This window comes from Podarcis bocagei, assembly GCF_964188305.1.
Source record: "Podarcis bocagei genome assembly, contig: HAP1_SCAFFOLD_353, whole genome shotgun sequence".
Classification (NCBI taxonomy): domain Eukaryota; kingdom Metazoa; phylum Chordata; class Lepidosauria; order Squamata; family Lacertidae; genus Podarcis; species Podarcis bocagei.
The window spans coordinates 38,029-49,502 of NW_027670095.1; the positions used below are offsets into that span (position 1 = coordinate 38,029).

At 48.4% G+C, this 11,474-nt stretch overlaps 1 protein-coding gene and 4 long non-coding RNA genes across 9 annotated transcripts in view; 3 read left to right on the forward strand and 2 right to left on the reverse strand.

The window, feature by feature from the left end:
* LOC308579589 (tubulin beta-4B chain) overlaps positions 1-8,768 on the forward strand; it is a 16,366-nt gene extending 7,598 nt beyond the window's left edge. For 2 of the 3 annotated variants that reach the window (XM_081214179.1, XM_081214180.1), the window contains 2 exons: positions 2,204-2,309; positions 7,707-8,768. In XM_081214179.1, coding sequence (XP_081070305.1) covers positions 2,204-2,309; positions 7,707-8,767 — 1,167 coding nt within the window. In that variant the 3' untranslated portion in view covers position 8,768. Of the gene's footprint in view, positions 1-2,198; positions 2,310-7,706 lie in introns of all 3 variants that reach the window. The other variant, XM_081214178.1, reaches the window with a different exon arrangement.
* Positions 8,769-8,826: 58 nt separating this feature from the next.
* On the reverse strand, positions 8,827-9,636 carry LOC308579591. Of its 2 annotated transcripts, XR_014004550.1 has the most exons (3): positions 9,576-9,636; positions 9,282-9,355; positions 8,827-9,167 (listed from the first exon to the last, which is right to left on the reverse strand). It is a non-coding gene; the product is annotated as an uncharacterized lncRNA (long non-coding RNA). The 2 variants fall into 2 exon arrangements; XR_014004551.1 differs by lacking the exon at positions 9,282-9,355 and having other exon boundaries at positions 8,827-9,186; positions 9,576-9,629.
* Positions 9,637-9,761: 125 nt separating this feature from the next.
* Positions 9,762-11,132, forward strand: LOC308579587. Its single transcript, XR_014004549.1, has 3 exons — positions 9,762-9,829; positions 9,908-10,136; positions 11,076-11,132. It is a non-coding gene; the product is annotated as an uncharacterized lncRNA (long non-coding RNA).
* On the reverse strand, positions 10,011-10,768 carry LOC308579586. 2 transcript variants are annotated; one of them, XR_014004547.1, is made up of 3 exons: positions 10,683-10,768; positions 10,156-10,238; positions 10,011-10,101 (listed from the first exon to the last, which is right to left on the reverse strand). It is a non-coding gene; the product is annotated as an uncharacterized lncRNA (long non-coding RNA). The 2 variants fall into 2 exon arrangements; XR_014004548.1 differs by lacking the exon at positions 10,683-10,768 and adding an exon at positions 10,324-10,416.
* On the forward strand, positions 10,180-10,880 carry LOC308579585. The gene is made up of 4 exons (XR_014004546.1): positions 10,180-10,194; positions 10,309-10,427; positions 10,713-10,800; positions 10,866-10,880. It is a non-coding gene; the product is annotated as an uncharacterized lncRNA (long non-coding RNA).
* Positions 11,133-11,474: the final 342 nt, after the last annotated feature.

Below are 11,474 nucleotides of genomic sequence, written 5' to 3' on the forward strand. Positions count from 1 at the left end.
CCTAAATACATATTTACATATATGTATTGATTCATATATGAATATTCAATATGCATGTCTCTACGTAAATACATATTTATACACGTATTTATGCATATATGCATATTCATCATACATTTACGTAAATACATATTTATATACCTATTTATGCATATATGTATATTCCTTATGCATGTCTACCTAAATACATATTTATATATATGTATTGATTCATATATGAATATTCAATATGCATGTCTCTACGTAAATACACATTTATACACGTATTTAGGCATATATGCATATTCATCATACATTTACATAAATACCTATTTATATAGGTTTTCATACACGTAGATACGCCTTTATATACCTATTTCCCCCAGATTTATTGAATTTAAATTTAAAGAAAAAAACCCTTTCCAAATTCCACATTTCCGCCTTTCTATTTTTCCTCTTTCCCTCTTTTTATTTTCCACATTTCCACAAATTTTCACGTTTCTATTTCCCATATTTTCCTTTTTTATTTCCCACCTTTTTCTTTTCCCTCTTTCCCTCTTTTTATTTTCCACATTTCCACCAATTTTCACGTTTCTATTTCCCATATTTTCCTTTTTTATTTCCCACCTTTTTCTTTTCCCTCTTTCCCTCTTTTTATTTTCCACATTTCCACAAATTTTCACGTTTCTATTTCCCATATTTTCCTTTTTTATTTCCCACCTTTTTCTTTTCCCTCTTTCCCTCTTTTTATTTTCCACATTTCCACAAATTTTCACGTTTCTATTTCCCATATTTTCCTTTTTTATTTCCCACCTTTTTCTTTTCCCTCTTTCCCTCTTTTTCTTTTCCACATTTCCACAAATTTCCACGTTTCTATTTCCCATATTTTCCTTTTTTATTTCCCACCTTTTCCTTTTCCCTCTTTCCCTCTTTTTATTTTCCACATTTCCACAAATTTTCACGTTTTTATTTCCCATATTTTCCTTTTTTATTTCCCACCTTTTTCTTTTCCCTCTTTCCCTCTTTTTATTTTCCACATTTCCACAAATTTTCACGTTTCTATTTCCCATATTTTCCTTTTTTATTTCCCACCTTTTCCTTTTCCCTCTTTCCCTCTTTTTATTTTCCACATTTCCACAAATTTTCACGTTTCTATTTCCCATATTTTCCTTTTTTATTTCCCACCTTTTTCTTTTCCCTCTTTTCCTCTTTTTATTTTCCACATTTCCACAAATTTTCACGTTTTTATTTCCCATATTTTCCTTTTTTATTTCCCACCTTTTCCTTTTCCCTCTTTCCCTCTTTTTATTTTCCACATTTCCACAAATTTCCACGTTTCTATTTCCCATATTTTCCTTTTTTATTTCCCACCTTTTTCTTTTCCCTCTTTTCCTCTTTTTATTTTCCACATTTCCACAAATTTTCACGTTTTTATTTCCCATATTTTCCTTTTTTATTTCCCACCTTTTTCTTTTCCCTCTTTCCCTCTTTTTATTTTCCACATTTTTATGTTTCGTGTTTTCCATTTTCATATTTTTCCTCTTCATGTTTTCACGTTTTTCTTTCCCATATTTTCCTTTTTATTTTCCACGTATTTCCACATTTTTATTTTCCACATTTTCCATTTTCCTTTTTTATTTTCCCTCTTTTCCTCTTTTTATTTTCCACATTTCCACAAATTTTCACGTTTCTATTTCCCATATTTTCAATTTTCATTTTTTATTTTCCACAAATTTTCACGTTTTTATTTCCCATATTTTCCTTTTTTATTTTCCACCTTTTTCTTTTCCCTCTTTCCCTCTTTTTATTTTCCACATTTCCACAAATTTTCACGTTTCTATTTCCCATATTTTCCATTTTCATTTTTTATTTTCCACAAATTTTCACGTTTTTATTTCCCATATTTTCCTTTTTTATTTCCCACCTTTTCCTTTTCCCTCTTTCCCTCTTTTTATTTTCCACATTTTTCCACATTTTTATGTTTCGTGTTTTCCATTTTCATATTTTTCCTCTTCATGTTTTCACGTTTTTCTTTCCCATATTTTCCTTTTTATTTTCCACATATTTCCACATTTTCCATTTTCCTTTTTTATTCTCCCTCTTTTCCTCTTTTTATTTTCCACATTTCCACATATTTCCAGGTTTTTATTTTCCATTTTCACATTTTTCTTCTTCACGTTTTCGCCTTTTTATTTCCCTTTTTCTTCTCCCCCCCATAGGCGGAAAATATGTCCCCCGCGCCGTCCTGGTCGACCTCGAACCCGGCACCATGGACTCCGTCCGCTCCGGACCTTTCGGGCAGATCTTCCGACCGGATAATTTCGTTTTCGGTGCGTCCTTCCTTCCTTCCTTCCCTCCTTCCTTCCTCCTTCCCTCCTTCCTTCCTTCCCTCCTTCCTTCCTTCCCTCCTTCCTTCCTTCCTTCCCTCCTTCCTTCCTTCCCTCCTTCCTTCCTTCCCTCCTTCCTTCCTTCCTTCCCTCCTTCCTTCCTTCCCTCCTTCCTTCCTTCCCTCCTTCCCTCCTTCCCTCCCTCCTTCATTCCTTCCTTCCTTCCTTCCCTCCTTCCTTCTCTCCCTCCTTCCTTCTTCCTTCCTTCCTTCCCTCCCTCCTTCGTTCCTTCCTTCCTTTCTTCCCTCCCTCCCTCCCTCCTTCCTTCCTTCCTTCCCTCCCTCCTTCGTTCGTTCCTTCCCTCCTTCCTTCCTTCCTTCCCTCCTTCCTTCCTCCTTCCCTCCCTCCTTCATTCCTTCCTTCCTTCCTTCCCTCCTTCCTTCTCTCCCTCCTTCCTTCTTCCTTCCTTCCTTCCCTCCCTCCTTCGTTCCTTTCTTCCCTCCCTCCCTCCCTCCTTCCTTCCTTCCTTCCTTCCCTCCCTCCTTCATTCCTTCCTTCCTTCCTTCCCTCCTTCCTTCTCTCCCTCCTTCCTTCTTCCTTCCTTCCTTCCCTCCCTCCTTCGTTCCTTCCTTCCTTTCTTCCCTCCCTCCCTCCCTCCTTCCTTCCTTCCTTCCCTCCCTCCTTCGTTCGTTCGTTCCTTCGTTCCTTCCTTCCTTCCTTCCTTCCTTCCTTCCTTCCCTCCCTCCTTCCTTCCCTCCCTCCTTCCTTCCTTCCTTCCTTCCTTCCTTCCTTCCTACCTTCCTTCCTTCCTTCCTACCTTCCTTCCTTCCTTCCCTCCTTCCTTCCTTCCTTCTTCCTTTCCTTTCCTTTCCTTTCCTTTCCTTTCCTTTCCTTCCTTCCTTCCTTTTCCTTCCTTCCTTCCCTCCTTCCTTCTTTCCTTCCTTCCTTCCCTCCTTCCTTCTTTCCTTCCTTTTCCTTCCTTCCCTCCTTCCTTCTTCCTTTTCCCTCCCTGCTTCCTTCCCTCCTTCCTTCCTTCCTTTTCCCTCCTTCCTTCCTTTCATCCCTCCTTCCTTCCCTCCTTCCCTCTTTTAAAATGCCTTTCTAGATGCCTTCAATATCCCCAATCATTGGAAATATGGAAAGGGGCGGGACGTGGAAGCAGGATATCCTGTTCGGAAATGTCACATGGGGCAGAAGATCCGGATGATTTGAAATGCTATCACTAGGCGGTTCTGAGGGGACCATAGAGAGGGAAGGGACCTCCCTAGGTCCTCCAGCCTGACCCCCCTTGCCAGAGACCATAGAGAGGGAAGGGGCCTCTCCAGGCGGTTCTGAGGGGACCATAGAGAGGGAAGGGACCTCTAGGCCTTCCAGGGATCATAGAGAGGAAAGAGACAGCATCCTAGAAGGGCCCTCCATGTCCTCCAGCCTCAAATTGCAAGAGACCATAGAGAGGGAAGGGACCTCCCTAGGTCCTCCAGCCTGACCCCCTTGCAAGAGACCATAGAGAGGGAAGGGACCTCTCCAGGTTCTTCTGAGGGGACCATAGAGAGGGAAGGGACCTCTAGGTCTTCCAGGGATCATAGAGAGGAAAGAGAAAGTATCCTAGAAGGACCCTCCAGGTCATCCAGCCTCAAATTGCAAGAGACCATAGAGAGGGATGGGACCTCCTCCCTAGGTCCTCCAGCCTCACCCCTTGCCAGAGACCATAGAGAGGGAAGGGACCTCTCCATGTTCTTCTGAGGGGACCATAGAGAGGGAAGGGGCCTCCTTAGGTCCTCCAGCCTGACCCCCTTGCCAGAGACCATAGAGAGGGAAGGGGCCTCTCCAGGTTCTTCTGAGGGGACCATAGAGAGGGAAGGGGCCTCCTTAGGTCCTCCAGCCTGATCCCCTTGCCAGAGACCATAGAGAGGGAAGGGACCTCTCCAGGTTCTTCTGAGGGGACCATAGAGAGGGAAGGGACCTCTAGGTCCTCCAGGGATCATAGAGAGGAAAGAGAAAGTATCCTAGAAGGACCCTCCAGGTCATCCAGCCTGAAATTGCAAGAGACCATAGAGAGGGAAGGGAACCTCCCTAGGTCCTCCAGCCTGACCCCCTTGCCAGAGACCATAGAGAGGGAAGGGAACCTCCCTAGGTCCTCCAGCCTCCTCCCCTTCCGAGAGACCATAGAGAGGGAAGGGGCCTCTCCAGGTTCTTCTGAGGGGACCATAGAGAGGGAAGGGACCTCCTTAGGTCCTCCAGCCTCACCCCCTTGCCAGAGACCATAGAGAGGGAAGGGACCTCTAGGTCTTCCAGGGATCATAGAGAGGTAATGTACCTCAAGATCATGGAGATGGTGGTCCCCAAGTTGATGTGGTGATGATGGTCATGATCCTGATGATGATGATGGCTATGGTCATGATGACCATGATGATGATGGTCTTGATGATGATGATGATGTTGGTCATGATGATGATGATGGTCATGATCCTGATGATGATGGTCCTCAAGTTGATGTGATGATGGGCATGATCCTGATGATGATGGTCCTCAAGTTGATGTGATGGTGATGGGCATGATCCTGATGATGATGATGGTGGCCATGGTCATAATGATGATTATGATGATGGCCATGATGATGGTGGTCTTGATGATGATGGTCTTGATGATGATGATGTGCATGATCCTGATGGTGATGGGCATGATCCTGATGATGATGATGGTGGCCATGGTCATGATGACCATGAGGATGATGGCCAGGATGATGATATTGGCCATGATGATGATGGTCTTCTTGACCATGATGATGATGGCCATGATCCTGATGATGATGATGATGGCCATGATGATGATAGTCTTGATGATGATGGTCTTGATGATGATGATGTGCATGATCCTGATGATGATGGTCCTCAAGTTGATGTGATGATGATGATGTTGGTCTTCATGAGGATGATGATGGTCCTCAAGTTGATGTGATGATGATCCTGATCCTGATGATGATGATGTTGGTCTTCATGATGATGATGATGGTCCTCAAGTTGATGTGATGATGATGTTGGTCATGATCCTGATGATGATGATGGTCATGATCCTGATGATGATGGTGGTGGTGGTGGTGGTCCTCAAGTTGATGTGATGATGGGCATGATCCTGATGATGATGTTGGTCATGATCCTGATGATGATGGTCTTGATGATGATGATGGGCATGATCCTGATGATGATGGTCCTCAAGTTGATGTGATGGTGATGGGCATGATCCTGATGATGATGGTGGTGGCCATGGTCATGATGACCACGAGGATGATGGCCAGGATGATGATGTTGGCCATGATGATGATGGTCTTCTTGACCATGATGATGATGGCCATGATCCTGATGATGATGATGGCCATGATGATGATGGTCTTGCATGATCCTGATGATGATGGTCATGATCCTGGTGATGATGGTCCCCAAGTTGATGTGATGGTGATGGGCATGATCCTGATGATGATGATGGTGGCCATGGTCATGATGACCATGAGGATGATGGCCAGGATGATGATGTTGGCCATGATGATGATGATGGTCTTCTGGACCATGATGATGATGGCCATGATCCTGATGATGATGATGGCCTTGATGATGATGGTCTTGATGATGATGATGTGCATGATCCTGATGATGATGGTCATGATGACCATGAGGATGATGGTCTTCAAGTTGATGTGATGATGATGGGCATGATCCTGATGATGATGATGGGCATGATCCTGAGGACCATGATGATGGGCATGGTCCTGATGCTGACATTGATGGGCATGATCCTGAGGACCATGATGATGGGCATGGTCCTGATGCTGTTGATGGGCATGATCCTGAGGACCATGATGATGGGCATGATCCTGAGGGCCATGATGATGGGCATGATCCTGATGATGTTGGGCATGATCCTGAGGGCCATGATGATGGGCATGATCCTGAGGACCATGATGATGGGCATGATCCTGATGATGTTGGGCATGATCCTGAGGGCCATGTTGATGGGCATGATCCTGATGATGATGTTGGGCATGATCCTGATGATGATGTTGATGATGGGCATGATCCTGATGATAATGTTTGGCATGATCCTGATGATGATGTTGATGGTGGTCATGATCCTGATGATGATGATGATGATGATGGTCCTCAAGTTGATGTGATGATCATGGTGGTCATGATCCTGATGTTGATGATGAGGAGGAGGTCCATGATGATGGGCATGATCCTGATGATGATGAGGTCCATGATGATGGTCATGATCCTGATGATGGGCATGATCCTGATGATGATGTTGGTCTTCATGATGATAATGATGATGCTCCTCAAGTTGATGTGATGATGATGTTGGTCATGATCCTGATGCCGATGTTGACCATGACAGTGATCCCATCTTCTCCCCGCAGGCCAGAGCGGCGCCGGCAACAACTGGGCCAAGGGCCACTACACCGAGGGGGCCGAGCTGGTGGACTCGGTCCTGGACGTGGTCCGCAAGGAGGCCGAGTCCTGCGACTGCCTCCAGGGCTTCCAGCTGACCCACTCCTTGGGCGGCGGCACGGGGTCGGGCATGGGGACCTTGCTGATCTCCAAGATCCGAGAAGAAGACCCCGACCGGGTCATGAACTTCTCAGTGGTCCCCTCCATGCCCAAGGTCTCCGACACGGTGGTGGAACCTTACAAGGCCACCTTGAGGGGAGAGCAGTGGGTGGAGGAGACCGATGGGATGGTGGTGGTCATGATGAGGATGATGGTCCTCAAGTTGATGTGATGGTGATGGGCATGATCCTGATGATGGGCATGATCCTGATGATGATGGTGGTCCTCATGTTGATGTGATGATGATGATGATGGACATGATCCTGATGATGATGGTGGTCCTCAAGTTGATATGATGATGATGATGATGGGCATGATCCTGATGATGATGGTCCTCAAGTTGATGTGATGATGATGATGGGCATGATCCCGATGATGAGGATGATGATGATGAGGTCCATGATGATGGGCATGATCCTGATGATGGTGGTGGTGGTCCTCAAGTTGATGTGATGATGATGATGGTCATGTTCCTGATGATGAGGATGATGATGATGAGGTCCATGATGATGGGCATGATCCTGATGATGGTCCTCAAGTTGATGTGATGATGATGATGGGCATGATCCTGATGATCCTGATGATGGTGGTCCTCAAGTTGATGTGATGATGATGATGGGCATGATCCTGATGATGATGGTCCTCAAGTTGATGTGATGATGATGGTCATGACCCTGATGATCATGGTGGTCCTCAAGATGATGTCATGATGGTCATGATGGTCATGATGATGTTGGTCTTCATGATGATGATGATGATGGCCATGATCCTGATGCTGATGATGGTCTTCTCCTTGCAGGCCAGAGCGGCGCCGGCAACAACTGGGCCAAGGGCCACTACACCGAGGGGGCCGAGCTGGTGGACTCCGTCCTGGACGTGGTCCGCAAGGAGGCCGAGTCCTGCGACTGCCTCCAGGGCTTCCAGCTGACCCACTCCTTGGGCGGCGGCACCGGCTCGGGCATGGGGACCTTGCTGATCTCCAAGATCCGAGAAGAATACCCCGACCGCATCATGAACACCTTCTCGGTGGTCCCCTCCCCGAAGGTCTCCGACACGGTGGTGGAACCCTACAACGCCACCTTGAGTGTCCACCAGCTGGTGGAGAACACCGACGAGACCTACTGCATAGACAACGAAGCCCTCTATGACATCTGCTTCCGCACCCTCAAGTTGACCACGCCCACCTACGGAGACCTCAACCACCTGGTGTCCGCCACCATGAGCGGAGTCACCACCTGTCTCCGCTTCCCCGGCCAGCTCAACGCGGACCTCCGCAAGCTGGCGGTCAACATGGTCCCCTTCCCCCGCCTCCACTTCTTCATGCCGGGGTTCGCCCCATTGACCAGCCGGGGTAGTCAACAGTACAGAGCGTTGACCGTGCCGGAGTTGACCCAGCAGATGTTTGACGCCAAGAACATGATGGCCGCCTGCGACCCGCGCCATGGGAGATACCTCACGGTGGCCGCCGTCTTCAGAGGGAGGATGTCCATGAAGGAGGTGGACGAGCAGATGCTCAACGTCCAGAACAAGAACTCCTCCTACTTTGTGGAGTGGATCCCCAACAACGTCAAGACCGCCGTCTGCGACATCCCGCCCCGGGGACTCAAGATGTCCGCCACCTTCATCGGCAACTCCACCGCCATCCAGGAGCTCTTCAAGAGGATCTCGGAGCAGTTCACGGCCATGTTCCGGAGGAAGGCCTTCCTCCACTGGTACACCGGAGAAGGCATGGACGAGATGGAGTTCACCGAGGCGGAGAGCAACATGAACGACCTGGTCTCGGAGTACCAGCAGTACCAGGACGCCACCGCCGAGGAGGAGGGGGAGTTTGAGGAGGAGGCGGAGGAGGAGGCCGCCTAGGGGACCTCCCAGAAGATCCACAACCACTCCAACCTTCCATCTTCTCCTTCAAACGTGCCTCAGATGTTCCTCAGATGTTTCCTTCCATGTTTTCCTTCAGATGTTCTTCAGATGTTTCCTTCCAATGTTCTTCAGATGCTTCCTTCCATGTTCTCCTTCAGATGTTCCTCAAATGTTCTTCAGATGTTTCCTTCCATGTTCTCCTTCAGATGTTCTTCAGATGTTCCTCAGATGCTTCCTTCCATGTTCTCCTTCAGATGCTTCCTTCCATGTTCTCCAGATGTTCCTCAGATGCTTCCTTCCATGGTGGCCCTCCATCCTGACGTTCCACCTTGGTTCCATGTTCTCACCAGGTTCCCTTTCAGATGTTCTTCACATGTTCTTCAGATGTTCCTCAGATCTTTCCTTCCATGGTGACCCTTCCATGTTCTTCAGATGTTCCCTTCCATGGTGGCTCTCCATCCTGACGTTCCACCTTCAGAGTTCCATCTTCTCACCAGCTTCCCCTTCAGACGCTCCTCAGATGTTCTTCAGATGTTTCCTCCCATGGTGACCTTCCATCTTCTTCATATGTTCTTCAGATGTTTCCTTCCATGGTGACCCTTCCATGTTCTCCATCAGCTTCCTTCAGATGTTCTTCAGATGTTCCCTTCCATGGTGGTTCTCCGTCCTGACCTTCAAGTTCTTCAGATGTTTCCTTCCATGGTGACCCTTCCATCTTCTCCAGATGTTCCTCAGATGTTTCCTTCCACGTTCTTCTCCCGATGTTTCCTTCATCTTCTCCTTCAGATCTTCCTCCCATGGTGACCTTCCATGTTCTTCAAATGTTCTCCAGATGGTTCCTTCCATGGTGGTTCTCCATCCTGACTGTTCTCCAGTCAAGGTCCTCCAAGACCCGTCTAGGAAGAACAACCGCGCTCTGAGACTTCCACCACTTTTCTAGGACACCCAACTCGCTGGTTGACCCTTCAGATGTCTCCTCCCATCTTGGCTCCTGTTTCCTAGAAGGTCACCTCTCTCCTCAGAAGGAACCTCTCGACGTTCTTCCTGCTTTCCTAGAAGGTCCTCCACCGACGGCTCCTGTTTCCTAGAAGGTCCCCTCTCTCCTCGGTCCTCCAAGATGTTCCTGTTTCCTAGAAGGTCCTCCACCATCTTCTTCTCCCAATGGCTCCTGTTTCCTAGAAGGTCCTCCACCGTGTTCAACTTCCTAGAAGGTCCTCCACCATCTTCTCCCAACGGCTCCTGTTTCCTAGAAGGTCCTCCAGCGTGTTCAACTTCCTAGAAGGTCCTCCACCCTCTTCCCCCACCGACTCCTCTTTCCTAGAAGGTCACCTCTACGGTCCTCCAAGATGTTCCTGTTTCCTAGAAGGTCCTCCACCGTGTTCAACCTCCTAGAAGGTCCTCCACCGTGTTCAGCTTCCTAGAAGGTCCTCCACCATGTTCAACTTCCTAGAAGGTCCTCCACCCTCTTCTCCCAACGGCTCCTGTTTCCTAGAAGGTCCCCTCTCTCCTTGGTCCTCCAAGATGTTCCTGTTTCCTAGAAGGTCCTCCACCACCTTCTCCCAACGGCTCCTGTTTCCTAGAAGGTCCTCCACCGTGTTCAACTTCCTAGAAGGTCCTCCACCATCTTCTTCTCCCAACGGCTCCTGTTTCCTAGAAGGTCATCTCGACGGTCCTCCAGGACGTTCTCCTCCTCCCGTTGGTTTCCTAGAAGGTCACCTCTCTCCTCAGAAGGAACCTCTCGACGCTCTTCCTGCTTTCCTAGAAGGTCCTCCACCGACGGCCCCTGTTTCCTAGAAGGTCACCTCTCTCCTCGGTCCTCCAAGACGTTCCTGTTTCCTAGAAGCTCCTCCACCACCTTCTTCCCCCAGCGACTCCTCTTTCCTAGAAGGTCCCCTCGACGGTCCTCCAGGACGTTCTTCTCCTCCCCTTGGTTTCCTAGAAGGTCAACTCTCCTAGAAGGTCCTCCGCCGTGTTCAACTTCCTAGAAGGTCCTCCGCCATCTTCTCCCAGCGGCACCCGTTTCCTAGAAGGTAACCTCTACAGTCCTCCAGGACGTTCCTAGAAGGTCCTCCCGACGACTCCCGTTTCCTAGAAGGTCACCTCTCAGTCCTCCAGGACGTTCTTCTCCTCCCGTTGGTTTCCTAGAAGCTCCTCCACCACGTTGTTCTTCCTAGAAGGTCCTCCACCGTGTTCAACCTCCTAGAAGCTCCTCCACCCTCTTCTTCCCCCACCGACTCCTCTTTCCTAGAAGGTCCCCTCCGCCGTCCTCCAGGACGTTCTCCTCCTCCCGTTGGTTTCCTAGAAGGTCACCTCTCCCCTCGGAAGGAACCTCTCGACGCTCTTCCTGGTTCCCTAGAAGGTCACTACTTGGTCCTCCAAGGCGTTCTCCCGTTTCCTAGAAGGTCCCCTCCGCAGTCCTCCAGGACGTCCTCCTCCTCCCGCCGCTTTCCCAGAAGGTCAGCTCCCCCTAACCCCACCCCACCCCCACCCCGTTTCTCTGTGGTTGTGATGTCACCGCTTTGGGCGGCCAATAAAAAAGCCTCGTTCGATTACGATGACGATGATTATTATGATTATTCTCGTTTTTTCTTCTCGTTTTTTAACCCTCCCGCTGCCGGCGCCGGAGCTCGGCGAAGTAGGCCTGGCGGGTGCTGTTGCCGAAGGTCTGGGCGTAGTTGTCGCGGATCGCTAGGGGGGGGGGAGA